This window comes from Tachypleus tridentatus, chromosome 2 (genome assembly GCF_004210375.1).
Source record: "Tachypleus tridentatus isolate NWPU-2018 chromosome 2, ASM421037v1, whole genome shotgun sequence".
NCBI lineage: Eukaryota > Metazoa > Arthropoda > Merostomata > Xiphosura > Limulidae > Tachypleus > Tachypleus tridentatus.
In genome coordinates, this window is record NC_134826.1 from 57,008,697 (window position 1) to 57,033,301 (window position 24,605).

The 24,605-nt window shown below is 31.4% G+C and overlaps 1 protein-coding gene across 2 annotated transcripts in view; it reads left to right on the top strand.

Moving 5' to 3' along the window:
- LOC143243905 (leucine-rich repeat and calponin homology domain-containing protein 1-like) overlaps window positions 1-19,185 on the top strand; it is a 74,004-nt gene extending 54,819 nt beyond the window's left edge. For both annotated transcript variants that reach the window (XM_076487674.1, XM_076487675.1), the window contains exons 8-10: window positions 6,868-7,003; window positions 9,053-9,156; window positions 15,420-19,185. In XM_076487674.1, the coding sequence (XP_076343789.1) occupies window positions 6,868-7,003; window positions 9,053-9,156; window positions 15,420-15,620 (441 nt within the window). In that variant the 3' untranslated portion in view covers window positions 15,621-19,185. The remainder of the gene's footprint in view (window positions 1-6,867; window positions 7,004-9,052; window positions 9,157-15,419) is intronic.
- The last annotated feature ends 5,420 nt before the right edge of the window (window positions 19,186-24,605 follow it).

A 24,605-nucleotide genomic window follows, 5' to 3' on the forward strand; every position in this document is an offset into this window, starting at 1 on the left:
ACTTCAGTATTCATTAATTATTTTAAATTCATATTAATCCCAACAGTTGGAAAAAAGAGTACGTAGAGGTACAGGTGTAGATTTAGTGTATCTGGATTTTCTGTTGTCTTTCAAAATTTGTGTTGAATATTGAAGGAGTTTGCACATTTTGATAAAAGTTAATAAATAATGACCTTTACATTTCAGATAAATACAAAAGAATATAGTTTCATTTAAACCAATGTTTCACCACAATTGCTTAAACTACATTTAGAGTATTGTATTCATTCTTGGGCACTTCACCTCAGAAAGGATATTGAATCATTAGAAAATGTTCAGAGGAGGGTAACTATGGTAATACCTAGGATGGAAATGTTATCATATAAAGATGGTTAAAATCTCTGGATTTGTCTTATATAAGAAAATAATAAGAGTTAGAAGGTCTTTGATTTAAGATTATGAAGGAAATTAATGGTGTTGATGCTTCATCTTTTTTTGGATTTAATATTGAGAATGGTTAGACTATGGGGACACAAATATAAATTTTGGCCAGGAAGAATCATCTTCAGTTACTACAGCTTTAGTTTTTAAAGTTGACTATTTATTATGCATCAAATACATAACTAACAACATTGTAAACCTTTGGTCATTAATTTTTTTGTCTTTCTTTGAGTTAAAAAGTATGTAGTTGTTTTTAACATAATATTTAGACAAGGATAACAGTTTAAAAAATATGTAAAAAGGAACCCATTTTATGTTCAAACACAGGTAAACATTCAGCTTAACAAAGTACATTTTAATAAGGTGTACAAATATTTTAATACATTTAAATATTCAAATTTGGCATTTGTGTAGATGATAATTAATATCAAACCATAAGACTGGCCGTAAGAGCAGAAATGTCAACTGCAATGTCGTTCAGCAGTTGTTCAGATGATAGATATAGAAGGTACAGCACTGTGAATATATAATGAAGAAGACCGATTATGTGGTAGCACATGTCATATTGAACAAATATGAGGTTTCTCTAAATATGAGAAACCTTGGTTTAAGCAGTTTGAAACACAAGCTTGAAGGAAAAGTGGCTTGAAGAGAGAGTCTAGTAAAAGAAACACTCTGTTGTACCATAAAATTAAGTACATGCATTATGTTTGTGTTCACATTTGTGCCAATAAAGATTGTGCATTTCACATTTCATTTTGTATACAGTCTAGTTATTTCATTTAACATTGAGATCTATTGAAGTAAGAGTTTAGGTATTTTTCAGTCACTGTTATCTTGAGTAAATCTCCTGTTATTTAGTTTACCTACTCAGTGAAGCACAATAGACCACAGAGGATGGATAAGGAAAGATTTTAGTGCCATAACTGCAGATTATTATTCTTGTGTAATTTCTTATTAGTTGCTAAAGCATGTACAGCCACTTACTTGAACTTGATAACTAAGACATATAACTTGGAGATTAGAGACAATCATTCACTAAATGGAGGTGATTGTCTAAGACAGTTATCAGGTCTAAAAGTTCTTGTCTAGGTGTTGGACATTTGCAAATGCTAAGGAGATCCATGACCTGGATCTTATTATGAACTAATAATAGGCAATAGAGCTGTGAATATATGAAGCACCCAGAGTTATTGATTGAGTTCTTCCTGTTGATCACTTTTATCTCCAAGGATTAACTTAGGTGCAAGGAAACAAAATAGATTTGTGAAGTGGTTTAATGTTTCTGGTGGGTCTAAGACTGTATGAGGTACAGAACACTCAGACTAATACCAATCAGAGTAGCTGAGGCATGGCTGTAGTTAGTTACAGCTACATGGGAATGGAAAGAGGTTAGAAGCACCATTGGAAAACACCATCTATCAACCAGAGCCATCTTACCAGAATATGAGATGGCATTGGATAAAGTGAATGGATCATGAGGCAGGATTGAGCTTCTTTAAATCAGAAGATTACTCTGAGGTTGAATATGATCAAAGGGGGAGCTTGAAGTCCAGTAGAATCAATGATTGTACTGCCAAGACCTATTTGTTGCTTTACCATCCTGGATCGGGAGCCTACTGCTTCTCGGAGTGTCATAACACCTAAAAATTGCTATTATGCTGTGTTGCTGGTGTTAAGGACATCTTGATAAAAAAGTGAGATAGATTCTGGTTATGATCTTGGGCCTTCATAACTGAGGTAAAGTAAATCACTCCACTGACATTCAAAGAAAATTGGAACCAAAATGTATGGACTCCAGAACAAGCCATCTAATTTTTGATTCTGAGTCTAGATAGTTTGGCCCTAAACTATGATGAACACCTAGATGAGAACCATTTATGAAACTGTCAAAACAGTTGTAACTATTTTGTGCAAAAAGCTCAAACCATTGGAAAACACTTGATGTAGATGATCTTTACCATTTGCATGTGTAATGGATTTACTATTATTTATTTATTTTACTATTGTATTTGTTTCATTTCAATATATATTTAGAAATTCATTTGTGTATTGCAAAAGTTTCACCTGTCCTCTAAATTTGTAGAAAATTCTCAAATGTAAGAATTAACAATGTAATTAGGTGTGTATGTAATAATAGTGATAGCCAGTATTGTTGCCAAGTGAATTTTCAAAAATGTCACCTTAAAGTTTATAAATCAACATATGGAGAGGCAGTTTAATATATTGTTGGGTCACTACAGTTAGTATACTATAGATCTTGGAAGATATAATTGTGATAAATGCTTATTAATCTGAAAACTACGGATATTTCACCAGGTAGATTTTGAATATTATGAACCATTCAACCTTGAATAATTAACTTCATACATTAGTATTTCCATGAAGACATTATATAACTTCAACTAGAAACTTATGTGACACTACACAAGAATAGCACTAGCTAGCATTCCCACCAAGTGAAGAGCAGCTGTGTATCAATGTAGAATTACTTTGCTATTTGTGAGTCAGATATAAGACTCAGTATTTTCTGCAAGTTGGTAAAACTGTTGTGTTTAAATCATTATTGTGTTAAGAAAGAAAATAGTGTTTATCAATTTTGTTGGCAAATATCATAACTTTGATACATTTCATCTAAATTAAAGTTAAAATTTCCTGTTATTTGAAATTGTAAAGTGTAATGTACATAACATAATAAATCAGAAATCATCCAAGATAAATTATAAAACATAAAACATAATAAAGATTAACCTGTGAGGATGTCCACAGAATTACCCAGTAAAATGACATAACACCACCTGGGTGTGGAAAACCATCTCATTCTTGCAGAGGCAGTTTCCCTTGTAATGTACTTTGAAGCCTATGCAGGTCCATTGAAAAGGACCTAAGAGGTAACCCAGTGGTATTGAAGTGTAGTTTTCTTGACCACTACAACTACCATCATAACAGATAACCCCACTTTGTTGCAGATTGTGGCATCTACCAAGAGATATATTTGCAGGGCTGCATTAGGTGATTGTATTTATCAAATGTTTTATTTTATTTTATTTCAAATAATACTTATATACATGTGTATCTTTACATATTTATGATTGTTTATTATTTCCTTAGTGTTTTATTTGAATAAAATGTTGTGTACATAAAGATACTTCTGCCTTTTTTTGTTTATGATAGTTTTGGCTAGCGTTATTGACATTGTCAAGGGGTCAATTGAAATTTGCATGCTGTGGATGCAGTTTTGTAGCATATCTATCATTAAATTGTTAGAGATTGCCTTTCTGTATTTGTAAGTTTATTAGTTTTCAATGTGGAAACATTTTATTTTGATTACATAATAATGTAATCTTATTTTGATGATTAGTCTGAAAGGATTCAGTATGTATTCTCATTGTTTACTGTTATGTATACAAAATAATTTTTAAAATTTTAAAAACTGAAAGTCTTGATTGTATTAAACCTATTGATTTAGAAAGGTTTCTTAATATTGTGTCTATACTTATTTTTATTAATGGTTCTTTTTATCTGTGTTTTATGTATTTGAAGTAAAGTGTTTAAACTGAAGTTTCTTTTTCTTAAAGATATGACTATAATGTGAGCGATGAATATATTTTGTTTGTAAATTGTGTAGTAGGTATTCAATTTTGTTTTATTCCAACCTATTAAAAAGGCATGTTATGATATTCCATGTTATGTTAAAATCTGATATTGTGTTTCAAGAATTTGATTAACTTTAGCATTTTTGATTCAGTGTTTAAGCATTTATTTCATGGTTTAAGACAATATTAACAGATTAATTAATTGTTAAATATCTTTGTCTCCCTAAAGTTTGCTTCATTATCAGAATGTGTTTTGTGTCATGTTTGATCAGTGTTAAAGGATTTAACATGAATAATGTTGTTAATGAGCTGTATCTGTACAGGAAGTTTTGTGTAAGTTTTGAACTTGCAGCACAGGTCATCCTAATCTCCTTCAATTATATTTGTTTGTTTTTTTGTTGTTGTTTAAAGGTTTTCAATGTGTTTTCATCTTTGGTAAAATGTTTCACATTTGGCTTTATAATTGTTAAACAGTTTATTTTTGTAATTATGTGTGAGAGTCATTGTTTATTCCAGAAGGGGCTCTATTCTCAGCCATTGCAATTTTAAGGTTTATAGTAATACTAAAGTTAATTGTTGGCTTTGGATAAGCCTAGAGTATGAGAGATGGGAAAATGAGGTATATAAATATTCTTTGGTTTTATATCTTTACATAATATTTATTCTTAATTAATTTATTGTTCTGAATATTTGCTGGTTTCACATAACACACAGATGAGAAAAACTATTAAGTTAACCTTGTTTCAAGATAGTTTTACTCCTTTGTTATTCTTGAAGTAGGTACTACTATCCGTATAGGACAATGCAAACTTGTGTAAGAATGCTGATAACTATGTCCTTCAGTTATTATTCAGCTGATGTATAGACATTACAGTACCACCTGTTGTAATAGGAATGAAATCTGGGATTAAGTAGGCTGGGACACATTCTTGAATGAGAATCAACTTAAATAAAGTCTTGTCAGGTTTTATGTAAGAGCTGGATTCTTTAGAATAGGTATGTGTAATTTGTTGGTGATAAATTTCAACAATAAACAAACAGCACACAACTCGCTTTAAAATAATATACTGAAACAAGTTAAATGTATATACAAAATTTCATTACACTGTTGGTTATTATGATTGTATACAGAGCTTTAAATAATTTAATCTTTTTTGTCCAAGTGCACACAAACTAGTTCAGTTACTTTTGAATGAAAATGAAAAGACAAGCTAATTTTTCTTCTATTCTATTATGTTTATGGCTAAACTCAGAATCACTCTGTCTGGATCTGTATTTCTAATTACATTTTTGATGAATGTTTATACCTTAACAATGCTTAATTAAAATGATAATAGAAACTTTCTAGTAACAGGAGAATAACTTAAGAATCACCAATTCATAACTATTAAACTACAAAACTTGTGATAAATTATCACTTTAGAAATAATTAAATTTAACACTTCTTCTATAGAAACTATCTATATCATAATACTTGTATTAAATAGTCATGTATATCTAACAGAGTCCAGTAAAACAACAGTTCATGATTCCATAAAATTATGTGCAATGTGTTTATGTTTTGCATTTATGGTAATAAAGACTGTGTATTTCATTTTATCTAGTCTAGTTAATTCATTTAATATGACAACTCAGTTATGGAAATCTTCTGTCATTTAATGGACCTATTCATTGATGACAGATGTTCAAACTTATATTCAGTTCACATGAATATACCACAGGGCATTGTAATGTAGAGTATTAAGTAATAGAGATGATCCACAATAAATAGGAACTTTTGTTCAGAATAACAATTACATAGAAGTATAAAACAAATAAAATGCATTGTTAAATTCTGCAAGAAAATGTTGTTATTGTGGGAGAGATGATAAAAGTGTGCCATTCTTAAAACTTTTGACAAAGTAAAAGATATTTGAAACACAGGCTTTAAAAGAAACAATATATTTATGGAACAGAAATTATCGTAAGAATTATGTAATTGTAATTCCAATCATATGTCAGGTTTAATAGAAAGATGTCATTTTAAAATAACTGTTTTTCTAATATTTTTACAATTTAAAAATATAATGCCTAAAAACTAGTTATTAATATAATTATATAATAGACTGGCCTTGCTGTAAGTTTGTCACCAACTGAAAATACCTTGTATTTAATATTTTTTTAATTATTTTGAAGTGTATCCCATAAATTGATTATTTATCATTATTATACTTTAATTTTGACAAAACAAAACTTCAAGCATTTTATACTGTTATGTCTTTGAAACTAAGCTTCAGATGTCACCAGTTTAAATAATCAACACATATATTATTTTAACAATTCCTCTCATGATCAGTTACCTACAATTGTACCTTCTTTTCATAGTGATATATAAAGGTTAAAAAATTTATTAATTTATCATTAACTGTGTGAGATAAACATTAAGAGAGATAAACTTCTTGACCTAAGTGTAGTGAGATAATGACCCAAATAGCTTGTGTGGAAACATTTTCCCTTGATTTTCTATCTAAACTTAAAAATAAGAATTGTTAAAAGTCATAAAAGATCAGTTAAGTAAATGCAGAATGGAACATGAACTTTTATCTAAATTTAATAACTGCTCCATGTTGTGAATTATTTTCTAAAATCCAAATATTTTTATTAAATAGGAATGAACAAAACAAAGTGAAATATAGCCAAACATAAGAAAATATCAACTTTGAATATTATATAAAGACAACAAGAGAATGGAATTAAATAAAAACTTGATAATATAAGTGCAACTGAAATTATTATATAAATTTTTGTTAAAATAGTTTCATACTCAGAGTAATACAGATTTCTGCATCTTCGTTTTTTCTCTTTTAACCAGTTCACCATGGACTATAAGTATTCTTTAATTTGTGAAGAGAATATGAATAACAACAATGTTATGTTGAATAGCCAGAAGGAAATATTTCAAGCTCATCAATTTAAACTAAAGACAAATGGAACAAATTTACATCTTGGTGAGTTATCTTTTCATCTAAAATACTTAAATCTAAAATATTTAAAGTTATTTAAATAGGGACTGATTTATAAATCATATTTGATAATAATTATTGTAACCAAAAAACACAGTTACAAACAGTTTTATATCTACTAATACATCATGGTATGGTTGTACTGGCAGTTAATGAGTGTAATAATGGCAATTTTAGTTTAGTGCATTTTATTAAGAAATCATGGTACTATTTTTCAGAAAGGCCAAACTATTTTTGACTGGACAGAATATATGTTGTGCCAGTATCTTATATTTTTTTAGACAAAAGAAATTTGTTTTGGTTACTTAGGCACTTTTTGTTGTTGTTGGAGCAAGTTTTCTTTGGCATTTTACATGTTCATGTGTTGGGTTCTCGATATTAAATTACAAATACAACCTTACATGTAAATCTAAATCTTTAATATTAGATTTGATCTAAGTTATATAATCTAGGCGTTAATTGTTACTATTGTACAACACTGAAATGTATATGAATTCATGCTCCTTGCTCAGGAAACTTGGATAATACCATTTTTAACAAGTCTGAACTTCAAATAAAATATATTTAGACTATATTTACCCATAATATCTTTAAAAAATATTTAACAACACAGAAGTGTTAACCCAAACTTAATCAATGAAACTCATCAACTTAGGGAGGAATTCATTGTTTTTTTTTGTTGTTTTTTTTACATTTTACATTTGAAATCCCATTTGTAATCAAACTTAATTACAAGTTAAATCGATCCATAGTGTTAACTCTTAAGTGCATTTTCAGCAGTATGACAATAAATGAATATAAAAATATTTCCTTAAAAATGAGATTGTCAAAAAATCAATTAGTTTCATTTCGTGATAAATGTAGCAAAACGTAAGATGTCATTCATGTGATATTCTGCTTTTTGATGAATGTAATAATCATAATTTAGTTTGAATTTTTGAAAAAAGAAGCAGTGTAATTTAATTTGATAATAATTTAAATAGTTTAAAATTTGCTACATCATCTCAAAGAAGAGAAGATTGTCAAAAATGTATTCTGGAACGGCTGGTATAGGTATCAACACCTTTACTAATAAGGAGAGAACAACGTTTTGACCTTCGTAGGTCATTTTCAGGTTAAGAAAGAGAGAGTGTTTGAATGTGACCGCTGATGGACACATGTCTTAGGGATGAGAGTATAAATGAGTACCAGATTGTAGGAGGTGTTGCAGGTGGATGTTACGTTATTAATTAGTATAGGTATAAAGGTGTTCTTTCACTCTAATATAATTTTGGTTTTGGTTGTTGTGTAAGTAGGGCTTCTTTGATTTTGTGTTTGTTTATATTTGTTTTCTTACTTAATATCTGGGTGTTTTCTATGGTTATGTTGTGTTTATTTGATTTGCAGTGCTCAAAAATGTGTGAAGGTGTTATTTTATGTTCTTGTTTCTCCAATATAGCAGTCGTGGCAGCTGGTTCATCGTATTTTATAAATTATGTTGGTGTTGTGTTTGTCAGTGTAGTTTTTACATAGTGTGGACTTTAGTTTTGTACCTGGTTTTTGAATAAATTTGGTGTTTACTACAATGTTGTGTTTTGTTATAAGTTTTTTCCAAATGTTGGTTATTTTTTCGCTGATGTCGGGAACATATGATATGCAGCAGTATAAGGTTTTGTAGTTTGTTGTATCTTGGGATTTATTGTTGTTTGTCTGTTGTTGGTGTAGGTGTGTGCGTATACTTTTTTCCACAGTTTTTTTGAGGAAATTTGTTGATGTTGATGAAGTGTTGGTTGCATCATTACCAGTTGAGTATAACTTTGTGGCTGTGTTTATTTGGTTTCTTATGTTTGGTTTCAAACACTCTCTCTTTCTTAACCTAAAGATGACCTAGGAAGGTCGAAACATTGTTCTCTCCTTGTCAGTAAAAGTGTTAATACCCATACCAGCCATTCTGAGATAAATTTTTATTTCAAGTGGGTTTCTTGTCATTAAGAAGAATGCCAAAAAATCATCTAGTACTACTGATTCGTATGAAACTAATCTTATTCCCTACAGGTTCTAAGAAGATATCTCCTCTACTTTATCATCATGATTTTATAATAAAAACTAGATCAAGCAAAGCTGGAGAAGATAAGGAAAGCACTAATAAATTAGAAAAAGTGAGTTTTAAGTATTTATCTTGAATAATTTAGTATTTCTAAGAATCCATGAATGAAAGCCAAGTGGAATATACTAGAATATGTTAAACACACAGTAGCTATTATATCCAGTGCCAATACCAGGAGTCATCAGAATGGTGGAGAAAAAACAGACATAGCAGTAATCTAGCATTTATATATCATACATTTTCATGAAGAACAACTGGATGTAAATCAAACCAAGTAAGTGAATTGTAATTATTTGCCATTTACAATTCATGTTTCTGGTAAGAATAACATATTTTTGGTTTTTAAAATTCCTCCCAGTTGTTGTTGTTGTAGTTTTAATTTCATCAGCTCCTACAGAATATATTTTATCTATATTCAAGGCTTCCACTGTTTAGTCAGATCACGAGCAGCATCATTGTTTATTTTATATCTTCATATGCCCTTGGAGCTCAGCTCCAAGATTTTCTAGTCGTGCTGGTCCTTCAGTCATAACTGTTCGTTCAGTTCACATCTTCCCACTATTATACACCCAACATGTAGGGTTTCTATCTCCTGCAGTTCATTGAGATTTGGAACTTGGTTTTAGAGCTATCTGATTGGTTGATCTGGAGGTAGTGAGGGTATCAGGCTAGTTCTTCAGAGTTTTATTCCTGTTAATTGTTGGGTCTATTAAGACAGGATATTGGTGTCTAGTCTCTGTTGTTCTTTTGACTGGGATTGTAGATGTCCATTTTCATTGTAGTTGGCTCCTGTCTGCAGTTTTCCTTAGCAATGGAGTCCCACCACTATCAGTGTTAGTGGTGCACAAGGGTCAGGTATGGCAGTTTCATTTGTTTTTTTTATTTATCCTCGCACAGGTTTAATATATGTTCTGCTGTATTTTATGAGTTTTCTTATTTTATTCAATCAATTGTAATGTGCACACATAATTTCTTATACAACTAGTTACTGCTAACAGCATCTTGTCAATTGTTGGACCATCACAACCTAATTCTGCTTTTAAATACAACTCATGCAGGCTATTCTTTCAGGTCTACATTATCTATTCTTGTTTTGATTTAATATGTCATTTAATATGTCATAGCCTGAGTATTTTATTTTTTATCTCTTATCTCCATCAACCTGAATGCTATAGAATAGAATGGCACACTATTATTCACCTCTTTTTCCCTACTGCACAGATGGTTCTTTTCTGGGAATGAAGGCATCACTTGAATCCTTTGTTCCTTTAGAATGGAAACACACATGATCCTTTCATTGGTCTTTAAGTTACCATAAGTCTTAATTGTCTATTTCATGGTTTCCCTAGTTCCCTTAATTGGTATCATTATTTGATCTTGAGGAGTTGTTAAGTCAGGATGCTGCAAAAATTTGAGTTCCTCTACTACTACCTTCATTCTCTTCATAAATGCCTTGACTTTGGGATAGGGTACATATATCACCAGTTAGGAATCTATGACCCACCTATCACCTTAAGTTGAGGTATCTGAGGAAGGTGGATACTCCTGATTGGAAATACTGTCTTCTGTTTGCTGAGCATCTATCAAACCATTCTTCCATTCCCATTTATACAGATGGTTTGAAATTGGATGATTCTGTGGCTCTGCCATGGTTTGTTGTGGCTCAGTGGTTACTCACAGAATCCACTCTACAATATCTGTATTCACTTGACAAGTTGTATGCCATTTCTCTTGCCTTGAATCATGTAAAAGCTATGCAGTACATAGATTGTACTATTTGAGCTGACTCTCTTAGCCCTTTATTGGCCCTGGAATCTCTTAATATTAGTTCTTACCCTGTTCTCATCAATATTAAATAATGGCTGGCTCATTTTTCTCTATCTTCTATTCATATCCAGTTTTTCTGGATACCTGGCCATGTCAATATTCATGGGAACGAGTTTGCTGACACCACAGCAAAGTCCGTCTGCTTTGGTGCCATCACAGCCATACCTATTCTGTCTATGGACTGCAGTCCTGTATTAAAGGCTATGGTTAGCACCAATTGGCAATCAACTTGAAGTGAGCAACATTGTAACAAGCTTTACCAAGTCAAACCTTCTGTTGTTCTTTGGCAATCTCATTTCTATCAGGATTAGAAAGTGGAAGTTGTCCCAACAAGGCTGTTCATTGGTCACAAGTTTTACCTCATCATTTTCTTTTATCTGGGATTGATGCACTCAAGTCACAATAGTCCACATTTTACTGTTGTTCTTTTGTTGTGACTGTAAGTGACATCACCATTTTAGACATGTCTTTTCTATGAGTTTTCTGCTGATGTTGGGCAGTGTCACTGGTGATGATAACACTGTCCAACTTCCTTGTGTTTTTAACTTTCTACAAATCATTGGCCTTTTTAATTCTGTTTAAATCTTTTATTCAGATTTTGTAGATTGTTTTGTTTCAACTCAATTAATTTTTGCATTTTAGAGTAAGTTTACTTTTAGTGTTTTTAGTGGTTGTTTGGCACAGATAGCCTAGCTGTTTTGCACCAATAAATACCAAACAACTATCTAACCAACATAATAACTTTCTTAATGTTTTTTGTGGAAACCACATAATATAAAAGTTTGTAAAAGTTCTACATTGAAATACAAATGTAGAAAATGCATTTTGCTTGCTTACCACATTTTCCTCCTCAAACTTTTCAGGCTAGTGCTTTTTCTTAAGTCAGTTTCAGAACCAATTAAATTTATACAGGCTGTAACTTTCTTTCACAACTGTAAGACATATGCAAACCAGATAAAAACAACAATAATATATATTACTTCACAAGATAAATCATTAATAGAGAATTAGTGCACAGTAATGGGAAAACCCTCTTACATTGATAAATAATAGATAATTTTCACATTATAAATCAAAATACCCAACAAAGAAATTATACAGCTCAAATTATAATTTAACATAGGAACAACTAAAACAAATTTCACTATACAATTTAAAGTCATAATAATAAGATTCAATGCTTCTGGGATGTATTAAAGCTACATTCATTCTCTACACTGGTATGTTTATATTCTTATTATTTTATTGTACACTTATTTTGATATAATGGAAGCATTTTATAGTTGTTGATGTACAGACGTTTTTGCCTCAACTATCACTCACTTCAACAACTTCAAATATTCTTGTAGAAATTAGAACATCAGGCCTAAGGGTAGACTATATTTCATGTTGACAAGGAGTAGGATTTTTGCCTAAACATGAATACATTTCATGAAGAACATGAAGATCTTTATTCAGTTTTGTTATACACCATCATGATGTATGGTAAATACTTGTCCTGGTTACTTTAACTGGAATTAACAAAATTGGCAAGAATACACTTGATAAGCTTGTTTTATCCATTCTGTTAAACCATCACTTCACCCAACACTTTAAACAACTCAGAAAATGGTTGTTGAAATTAGCTCTCTGAGTTGTGTATACCTCCTGCAATATTCCAGACTGGTTTACCAAGTGCTTTGCCAGTGTGCCAGCCATGATTTGTGCTAATTAATCTACCAAAGCCATGCCCCACTTCATGAAGATGAATATATATTGAAAACTGTATTCCATTTCCAAAAGTGGACTAGCAGTGTCCAGGACTATTATTTAATAGGGAAGCAGTAACAATTCTCTGCTGTTTAGTCCAGCTTTTTCTTCAAATGATACACATCTAGGGCAGTGCTGATTCCATCTTTAAGCATACCAATTTGATTGTGGCCAGTAGAATTGCCATCATCTGTTAGCTCAAGTGTTGTTAACACCTTGGTACCCATAAGTTTTTATGTTATTCAGAATTTGTAGAATCTCACACCTCAAAGCTTTATGGATCATTAGCTTCAACATAGGCTCAGTAGTTAATAAACACAGTCAGTACAATTTCCTGAACTGTCAGCTATCCATACAAGTACTATAGGCTACTTGGTAATCCGTGATAACGATAAAACCCACTTGTAAAGAAAAATATATATATAAAAAAGGCTGGTATGGGTAGAGAAAGCACTATGTACAGGAGTGAATGTTTTGACCGAAGAAGGTCAAACCATTGTTCACTCCTCTGCATAGTGCTTTCTCTACCCATATCAGCCTTTTTATATATATATAGGATACTTGCATCTGTGCTGCTTTCTCCAATATGAGTTGGCCAGATTTTTACCTTGTTGCATGACCACGAACTTTTATTCTAGATATTGGTCCTTTATTTAGTGTTTCTAAAGTCCACAAAATTAAATGCAGAAAAACACCAGGACTTCATTTCTCCTCAGATAAATAACTGCTCAAGCTAATGCTGCTTGCTTTCTTTACAGAAACAGGTACTCTAAAACAAGACATACCACACTTCATCTGCAGTAAATAATGAAATATTACTTGTTTACATGACGTTCTGTGACTTCCTCTCCCTTATACATGTACTATTCACTTTTCCTGGGCTTTGTTTGGCCAACTTCAGGTAACTCTTCCACAGAATTTCAACAATTGCAAGGGTGAAATTGACTGATAAGTTCTACAATATATCCATCTCAAGTATGTTAATTCTAGAACTGAAGTTGTCAAGAAGTACAATTGTTCTGTTAGCAATGCTTCCTATATACAGTTAAAGATTTACTTATCCATTCACAAATAATTTATCTCTGCAACAATAAAGTATGTTTCAACAAACAAAAGAGAAGGTTTTACTCTGCATGTTCAGTGTATCATGAAATCTTTGAATGTTCTAGCCATTCATATAAGACCAACAGACTCTGCTTTCACTCTTATATTCTGATAGCTACATACCAAGATCCATCCAGCTCTATAGGGTGTGACTGACAAGTAAATCTCATAGTGCAAGTTACTCCTGTCCAAGCCTGATGTGGGCTCTATTCATTTTCCAAAGTTATAGTGTGGACACATTTACCTCTGCTGAACTGTTGGTCAAAATCAATACCCTTGCCTACTTTGCTGCATGACAGGGTATGTCTAGTGCACACAAATGTGACCCAATGCTCCACAAGCAAAGCAATCACTTTGCTTCTCTCTCTCCCAAGAAGATGTCTTGGAAGAGGCATCATTGGCATAGGCTGCAGCATGAAAACCATGGTAGAACTGCCATGGTTGCATTGCAGTGCTGAAATAAGTGTCTGGCTGGTTAATCCTTGGCATGACTTGAGCTTGGTTTGATGTGGGTCCATGGATTGGGTTGTCTGTTTGAGGTATAGCCACAACAACTGTCTCTGCAGGCTTTTTCTCTGTAACTAGTTCAAACTTACCACTTCATACATTGTAAGACCATAAACTGCATTTGTAAGATGTTTCATCATCTCACTGGGAAGCTTCTTCACAAACGTATAATGCAAATATCTTCTCAATCCACTGAAGCAGTTGCAGGGTACACTACAGTACCATTCATAGAATCCAGAGTTTGACAGTCCAGACTCAAAATCAGACATTATTTAATCTGTTCTATAGACTAAGCCATCCAAGCAGCTACTTGCCTTAAACCCTTCAGGAAATGGCCCACATCTTCCACCACTATTGAATATCAGGAATGAGATCTGTTTTTCTTTCTCACAGGGACCTATCAGAGTAGAATAAAGTTTTATCTTGCTGAAAGTGATATCCTGCATAATTATCTTTTATTTATTACAATTAAAAGACATCAAACAGTTATTCAGCCAACTGACTAATAGATATTAATCCTTTTGCAAAGCAACAACATTCTCTTTACAGCCAGAAACACTGAAAGCCATACTGTTATCAGCAGGTTTAAGCTCTTTATTGACATTTTTCCTGGGTCATTGACATAAAGAAAAAGATCAAAGGTCTCAACACTGAACTCTTAAAGTACACTTTTGTGACATTAATCTAGTTTGATAGAACTCCTTTTATAACAACTTTCTGCTTTACTTTCCTCATACATTTTATAAGTTTTTTGTTGACAATAAATTATATCTCCAGAAATAAAAAACAAATTTTACTTTGCATATTGAAAGAAAATCCAACCAGTTAATGTAATATTTAGTTTCATGAAATTGTGACTTCATGCTCTATTGTTGTGGCAAAATATTTTTATTTTTTTGCCTGTGATGATAAATTATGAAATGATTTACCCTATGTGGCACTTTATTTTGCTTATTTTTAGGTAAATAGTTTTAAAATAATATTATACTTATTTTTTTATTGAAGAAATTTAATGTAAAGTTTTCAGTTTGTTTAAAGGTAAATTATAAAGGAAAGTGGATTCTGCACAAATAGTTAATGTAAAGGGATTGTGTTGCTCAGATATATTTCTTTAGTTTCTCATTTCAGAAAGAACTAATTAAGGAGAAAGAGAGAGTATTGCAAGAGGAAGTGACCAAGGTTGTTCATACTGTCCAGGTCCTATCTTCACTGTGTGCAAACAAACCTGAACCAGTGAAGCCTTGCAGTGAATTTTATATTTCATGGCTGTTACTGGGCCTATTAATTGGGACATATCTGTTGATAATTGTGTATCCTCCTCCTTCCTAACATTTTTTAATCAGTGTTTCAACTTTATACAGTACATTCTTGAATATAGATTCTAGATTGTGAGTAATGTACATTATTAATATTGTCTATGATTGTGGATATCATGATTACTGTACCAAAGACCTAGGAAATCAAAGTTGTAACACCTACTACAATAACTCCACAGATGGCATTTTCAATTGTAAGAGTCAAATTGTAATTGTTCATGAACATAGAATAAAGGCTGTAACTACATGTTGAACATGTGATTCAAAGTATTTTGTTTTGTGTATTCAGTAGTAAATGGTACATGTTATATTTATGGACAGATGGCTTAAAGTTGAACATCTAACTCTTTTAAAAGTCTGTATAGCTTCTGCTTAAAAATGAAGATTCAGGTTCTACATGAAGCAAACTGAATGACATATGTGGAACCCACAAATATGTAATTCAGGGTTGCACATGCAGTGCTGAGAACAGCAAAAAAATGTCCATAAACATTCTGGTTAGTGTTTTGCTTATTAAATTATATATCAGAGTATGAAGACTTTATTGTTTCTATCTCTGTAATTTGATTTTTAATTAAAAATGGCTGTAGTGCAACATTGATTTTCATAAACCATTGTGTTAGTATGTACATGTAACTATATTTCTACATGGATAAAAGATATGTACACATATAATGTGCTTAAATAGTTTATCTCTTTCATTTGTAAATCATAATGTATTTTGAAAATATTAACAATCATAATATAAAATTGCATAAAATCATGATCAGCTATTGTTACTTTTACATGATGTTCACAGTGTGAAAATTTCAAATATTGTAAGTAAGATATTTTGAGTTGTGACTAATCCACCAATATTTAAATGCAAAAATACTTTTAGTTTTATTTCTGTTTCATTTCTTTGATGTACTATTTTACCAGATGCTTCACATATAATTTAGTTAATATTTTGTTGTTGTTTGTATTCAGGTAGAATGAGCTGGTTTTTACTGTAGGCTCCTTATTCATAACCCTGTTAATTTTTTTACAAATAAAATTTATAAACAACACTTCAACATTTTGAAACTTAATAACATTTAATTCTTGAAATACCAGTGTATGTGAAACAGTAGAACAATTATGTACAAGAGAAAATTATACAGGTTTTCTGGTAATTTGCCATTTTGTATGTTTCTCATTTGGCAAAGTTATAAATTATCTGCTGCAGGATTAGTTTACTGGTTCCTTCATTTTCAGTGGATAATACTTCCAATCTATTAAAACCCTCCTTTTCCATAGTACTCCTTAGGTATTTTTATGATAAATACAGTTCAAACTTCTGGAAAGATGAATGCTAACAAGTTATTGGCAGCAGTTATGAAAAGCAGGAGAAATATCTCTGTTGGAAAATTTCTAGCAACTTTATGTATGCCATCATCACTTGCAGAAACAAGTGTACTTGGCTTGATTACTCTGAAATTATATGCAACTGCCCATAAGCTTTTAAATTACTTGGAAAGCTGTTCAGTTGCATCTACAAACTGTGAAACTTGTTCAACTCTGTAAAGCTTTCTGACTTAGCAAGTCATTCATATAACTCCTCAATATTATATTTTACTTTTGTCCTGCTCAGTTCTTCAAACTTTGTTTCTCCTTCCCATTTTACTGATAATTTAATTCATACATATTGATTTCTTGCAACTCATTTCAAAATGTGACAAGATAGTCAGTGGCATTGCTCAGCAAATTTCCTGCTTTTGGTAGGTCTGTACCTTTCAACTGCAACATTCATTAATTTTTCCAAAATATGTTTGGAACACAACAAGGAAACAAAACTAAATTTCTCAATGTTTATAATACAAAAGTTTCATTGTACCTATCTGCATTATTTTTTATTTCATTAATTGTAAAAACTGGTGATTTAGTGTGAGTACTGTCACACATTCTTTCTGCATATATGAATGCCTTTGTTTCTATTGATGACACAACATACATTGTAGATGTTACTTCTGTTGACTAAACCATATATATTGAAGGTGTTGTTTTTTACAGTAAAAATTAATCACAAACTTTGATTTTTAACCCACATTTGACTCTTCCATATAATGTATTAAATCTTTTTGTCTAACTTATAAAATCTTAACTTACATGAAGGATAGCACAACCTTTTTGCAATGTATAATGTTATGAAGCAACTTCGAGTAAAGAAAACAGTTATTCAACACAGGAAACAGACAGATTTACCTTTCATCTAAATAATGGGATTCATATCTGTATAACATGTTTTCTTGATAGTAACTCCCTAAAAAGTAGCCCCCCATTGTCACAGCAGTATGTCTGTGGGCTCACACGTCTAAAATCTGGGTTATACCTGTGGTAAGCAAAGACAGAAACCCATTTTATAGCTTTGTGCTTAATTCTAAACAAACAAACCCTAGAATGAGATGCTAACTTAATAATAACATTATTACTAAAGAAAATATTACAATTTTGTAATTTTTCAGCATTTATACCATGTAAGAGTTAAATTGTAGAATAGAGGAAAGGTGACTCTCGATGTATCACGTGTGTATTTGCTGCAAAATGAGGAATCAACATGTCTTAAAATGTGTATGATTGAGTATAGTAGTGTTTAGGGATGAGTCAAGGAAACAAATGTCTGCCAAATTCAATCAATCTGTTATTCTATGGTGTTTACAAATATTTGCTAAGTTGAGTTATAGCCTCTTATGAACACCTGCTTACTGTTCATGAGTATTTCACAGCTTATGAAACTCCTAAAAATTTACTAAAGGTGTGGGAAGAGCCAAAGTTTTCGTGTTTCTTTTTTTCCCACACTGGCCAACAAGTGTGTAAAGTTTCACAATGGCTTTAGTGCAACCATGCTTAGAAAAAGCAAAAATAATATTAATAATTTTAGTTTAAACAATGTTGCCATTAATCCCTAGAAGTTAGCTTTCTTACAAATATCAGCTATTCTTATGAAAAGCTTAAATACAGGGCAAAACCATAATTACCAACCAATAATAGATGACTATAACATCTAGAATACTCAATGCTCTATACAAGATGTATTTGCACAGTTAACGCCTATATTATGAATGAAGTGAGGAAATAAAAAAAATGAAAATCAATACATAGTATTAAATTTTATTACACACATTCTTAGAATAAACTTAGTTTTCAGTCAGAGGAAAACATTACGTAAATATAATGTAGAGATGGCAGTGTCAAACAGAATAGAAACTTCAATTATAGGGATCATACAGCTATATATATTTCATATGTTCTTTTCTTATTATAGGTTCCTCAACGTTAAGTTCCCAGAATTATGATCATAATAATGATGATTAATAATCTATTGTAACCAATTGTGTGATATAGTATCGATATCCGAGATCATTGTACAAGTGTAATGAAGAAACTGATATGATATATGTATTAGCTTTGAGTTATAAATTTGAAACAAATATTCACTTATCAATCTACTTCGTTCCTGCCATGTTTCTGTACTCCATATCATACTTTGTATTTGTAAAACACTTTACTACTTGAAAACATTTCTACGTATTAAAACAAGTCATACCAAAAATGAAAAACGTGTGACCCTGTGAATACATGCTCCAGTCTAACATAAAGACACTTAGCGTGTTTATCGTTGAACTATACACCTTCGGGTTCAATAACATTACACTCCGAACTTGAACCATTAAAAAAAATGTCGATCGACACTCAATATTTGATCAGATAAAAATTGTGAGTGAGTGTTGTTAACTAGCTATCTTTCCTCTCAGTCTATTATTTTCAAATTTTGAACACTTAACACATCCAGATAGTTTATGAGGAGACTTGTACAAACATCTCGAAACAAACAAAAATTAGTAATATCCATAGAAAATATGTTTACATCCACTCTTGTTGAAACTCTGATTAAGTTTGTTGAAAAGCGCAAAGAGTTAGTATGCAATATTTATACACTTTTGTTACATCAAACATGTCTTTCTAAAATAACATTTTAGGCAACATTTGTATGGTTATTCATTTTTCGGAAGCGTAACGAACTTGGTCCAGATAAAGTATTTTGTAGATGACGCATTTAATTCCAAGTACAGGTTTTTATTAGTTTATCAACTAAACTTTACATTTGGGTGGTAATACAAATAAATGTATAATTAACTTTATGTAACGATGTTATCACTTTAACCTGGGCCCGACATGGCCAGGTGGGTTAAGGCGTTTGACTCTTAATATGAGGATCGCGGGTTCTAATCTCCGTCGCACCACACATGCCCTTTCAGCTGTGGGAGCGTTATAATGTTACAATCAATCCTATTATTCATTGGTAAAAGAGTAGCCCAAGAGCTGGTGATGACTAGCTAGTTGCATTCTCTCTAGTTTTACACTGCTAAATTAGGGACGGCCCTCGAGGAGCTTTGCGCAAAATTCAAAACAAACAAACAAAACTTTAATCCGAACCTGTTTGTCAATGCAGTTTAGGTTATCATGTCATCATTGACAAAAGGAGGTATATACATTTTACAACTGTAAAATTTTAACCCAGCTAGAACTTATGAAAGCTAACACAGAAATATGCTTCTTATTCGTATCGTATCTGTGCATAAGGTATAAAAACTCACCATCAAAAACATTGGCTTTGTTAAATAATTATAATGACATAAACTGAGTACCACACTTCTGAACTTTTAAACTCTGCATACACAATTTTAATCGATTTTGTTATTAAATGCACTATTTTCGAAATCTACATATTTATGCGTACCATAAGTTTAAATATTTATTAATTCAATATCTAACACAACAATATATTATTGGCAATTGTAATGACTTGTGGTTATTCCAAAGCAGTTACCCTAGGAGTGAGTTTTACAGCCTCTGGGAACACAAGAACAGGTTCGTACTGAATTTTGTGTAGTCCAATCAGAATTTTTTTTTTATATCCCTCGCTAGTACAGCTGTAAGTCTACGGATATTTAACGCTAAAATCAGGGGTTCGATTTCCCTCGGTGTACTTAGTAGATAGCTTGTTAACTCAAAACTATACAGTGGGATATCTTCGTTGTACCAATCGTGAGTATCAAATCACAAGTTTTTAGCGTACTTCTGAGCACTGAAGAGTAAATTAAAACGAACTACTTAAAAGTATAAATAATTTTTAAAAAGCGTTTAAAGTTTATTTGGTCAACAGATATGCTTTTATCAGAAACAAAGATGTCCTGTAATTAACAGGTAAAAATAGAAATAGAATTTTGGCCTTTACGGAAGCACTACCCTGGCCTAGATGTGGGAATGAGTTTCTAACAGGATACAAAGTCAAAAGAAAGATTATCAGAGTTACGTTTAAAATAAGAACAAAATGAGCTGTTTGAAACTAAGGATAATTTCCAGCAAGCTGGGAAGCAGATTGAGAAATCTTAAAAAAGAAAAACATTATTAAGAGTAGTTTAAATGAAACGTCACAGTAGTGAGAAAGTTTGAGAAATTTGGAATAAATGAAATAAAAATTAGCTACTGCAAACAATTGGACAACAAGATTAAAGAATAATATGTTAAATAATTTTAAAGGTAGGTCCATCAGATTTCAAAGTATGCATACTAACCTCAAGAATAAACTCAACTGCAATAATTCGGAATATAAAAAGTATTGAAAACAAAATGGATATTTTGAGTGCTCAAGATAAAATGGAAATTTACGATAGGGGCAGAATGATGACCACATCCACTTTGAGTTTCTACTGTGTCAAAACCACCAAGTGTTGTAATGTTGGCCTGCCCTTTCTTACATTGTTGCCTTACTTTTTGTTGCTTCTCTTTCTAAAATAGCAAATAATACACAACATCAAAATAGGTAAACAATTAAAATTTAATTAACGCCAATCTCTGACCTCTAAAAAGTTGACTCTACATGTTTCGATGTTAGAACTCGCCTTTAGGAGTGAGTTGTAAGAAACCATTGTCTCTTATTCATACGTTCTTTTTGTTGTTGCTACATAGGTCATATGATCTGTGTATAGGTTTACAATTCACGTGTGAATATTTTAGAGAATGTCACCATACACTTTTTGCATATTCACCGGAACTTCATCTCAATAACACACTATACTTTTTAAATATAATTATTTTTAAGGATTCTCAAATATTTTTTACTATAATACCTTTTGATTGCATTTTCCCCACAATACAGTAGGTTTTGTTTCATATACACGTTCTGTTATGACTGAATTTTCTATTTTTGTATTTCACATTTATCCTTTATGCTCAATTAAACAATATTTTAAATTAAGTTTAGTTAGTCCAGTATAAATATCTCTACATTCACATTCAAGTTTATAGATTCCTGTTGTTTTCCATTAATTGCATCTTTCGTATTACCTAAAGTATGTTTCATCTTGTAAATTGATTTAAATATAGGATAAAATATTTGTTGTTTTTCAAACACTTTAAATAAATTATTAATTAAACCTGAAATATATGGCAAAATTAAAGCTTTCTTTTTACTTTTTCATAACTGTGATTTAAAGTAATATTTTGATTAGTGATTACCACAAGAGTTGATTTCTTAACAGCTGTATCTACAATATTGGGATTAAATCCTCTTTCGGTTGCTACAAATTAGGATCTCCGATGGTTCCACAAGTGATGTTCCAGAATAGCTGATTTTTTGTTTCTATATACTTAAGAACATTTAGTTAATTTTAAAACAAAATCATGCAATTAATCTTTGTATGTATCTAAAAATGTAACTAAGATGTGTATTTGAACCAACTATAACAATCAAACGATTCTTAATTTAAAGACAGTTTAACGAATAATAGGATTTCATTGGTTGTTTATAAGCATGCTGTGGCAAAGAATAGGTTGAACCTAGAGTTTGATTTCTTTCAATAGATATAAAAGGACATCCGTCATTGCAGATCCCGCTTTCACAGTTTATAGCACCAGTCATTCTGAGATTATAAATATATATTAAAAGGAACAGCTTTGAAGAAATGAACTTTTCTATAACTCGTGAAAATCTAGTCTGAAGTAATGAAGTTCAACTGAGTGCAAAATCCAAGATCAAAATTGTCGTACTCTCTCTCTCAAGGACATTTGTCAAAAATTTTTCTTTGATTGTTATAGGTTTTGACATGCATTTTTCACGACGTGTTTTTTCTTCACTGGTCTTTATTTTCTTTCAAGTTAGTGTAACTCTACTTTACTACTTTAATGTATTTATGTTTTTTATATAAGGCAAAGCTATTAAAGTTGTCTATCATAGTTCCTAAGTTTGAAACACCGAGAAGGAAGAAAACTAATCAAAAGCAACCGATCATTCACGTTGTGAGATTAACTGTCAGTCTTATAAAGCATTCACATCTCACTATCTCCAAAACCTAGATTTCTACCATAGGGCCAACCCACAATTTTAATAGTGTTTGAAAGGAACATTTTCAAGAACCGATTTTCGTATTTTTCAATTCCTTCTGAAACTACGTGCCAACGCTCTGTTTATTTTTGCTAAATGTCAATAACATGTGCTCCCTTAACAGTTATTTAAATCGCTATTTGTTAATTTAGTGAAAACATGTCTCCAAAATAGAAGTTTAAAATAACCACCACGATTATTTTCAAAAGATAGTTTTCTTTTTGTTTGTTTTAAAGTGTATGCCAAGTTTGTTACCTTGTACCATGCAAGTTAAATAAATAAAATTTATATTTAGAGTCGTTTGCTCTCACCCAGAGCTGATATTTATCAACTTAAAGTGCGTTAAGTCTCTTTGGTTGTAATGCTAACCCTCAGATCAACAGCTTATTTTCATACCGTTTATCCTAGGTGAGGTTCTTATTTTGTATCATATTGAATTTATTATTGTTTCTCCTGTTTAAAGAACTGACCAAAGATATGGGTTAATACACAGGGAATCGCAACAGTAGATGGTTGGAGGGTTCCTAGATGTAGATTATCCTCCTTTTAAGTTGTTCACCTTTGCAAATATCTGTTGGAGCACTAATAATTCCAATGACCTTATTATTTGAAGTTAAGCACAAAGCTCATGGGTATTGAAACTTGGTTTCTACCGTTGTAAGTCTGCAGATATATCGCTGTGCCACTGGGGCGTCCAAGAATCGAAAAGACCTCAAATGTATGGTTGTTGATGATGAAATATTTGCATATAAGTGTATCTTTTTTTGCTGTTTAATATGGTTTGATCATTATTTCTCCAATGTATAAATTTGAGTGTGTTTTTTTGAAAATTATACAGTAAATGATAAAGTCAGTGACGCATATAAAACATTGCAGTATGTTTAGAACTGTGTTTTTCTTGGAATATATGTGGTGCTGTTCATAAATGAACAGCTATCATATTTGTGTTTTTCTTCTTTGTTCGAGTGCCTGTTGTATCATATTTTTTGTTTAAGGTTTCTGTGCTCCAGGATTTATTTTAGATTTTTTTAAAACCTGTAAGATGTATTGGTTGAGTCCTTGAAATGAGATTTAATGTTAGGGTGTTCAATAAGTACTGCTTGATTATTTAGCATAACATCTTTGATCTTCTTGTTGGTCTGGTGGTATGTTAGCATAAGTGGAATACGATCAGCGTGTTTTTTCTCGGTAGGGTTGAGTGTTCTTGGATATAATAATTCGTTTTGATGACTGCATTGTGGATGAAAGAATGAGGGCAGTCTTTTAGTGAAACAAAAGTTTTCATGTCATTTTATTTTCAATTATATTCATTATTATCATTACATAGCTTACGTAGTCGTAGAATTTGTGAGTAAGATATTGATTTTTTGTTACTATATAGATGGGAAGATTCGAAATGTAGATAATTGTGTAAATTTGTTTCTTCATAATATGTGCTATTGGTCAGATGGTCGTATTGTATGCATATGTTAATGTCGATAAAGGGGAGTGCCGTATCAGATATTTACATATGCATACAATACGACATACAAATACACATCTTAGTTACATTTTTAGATACATACAAAGATTAATTGCATGATTTTGTTTTAA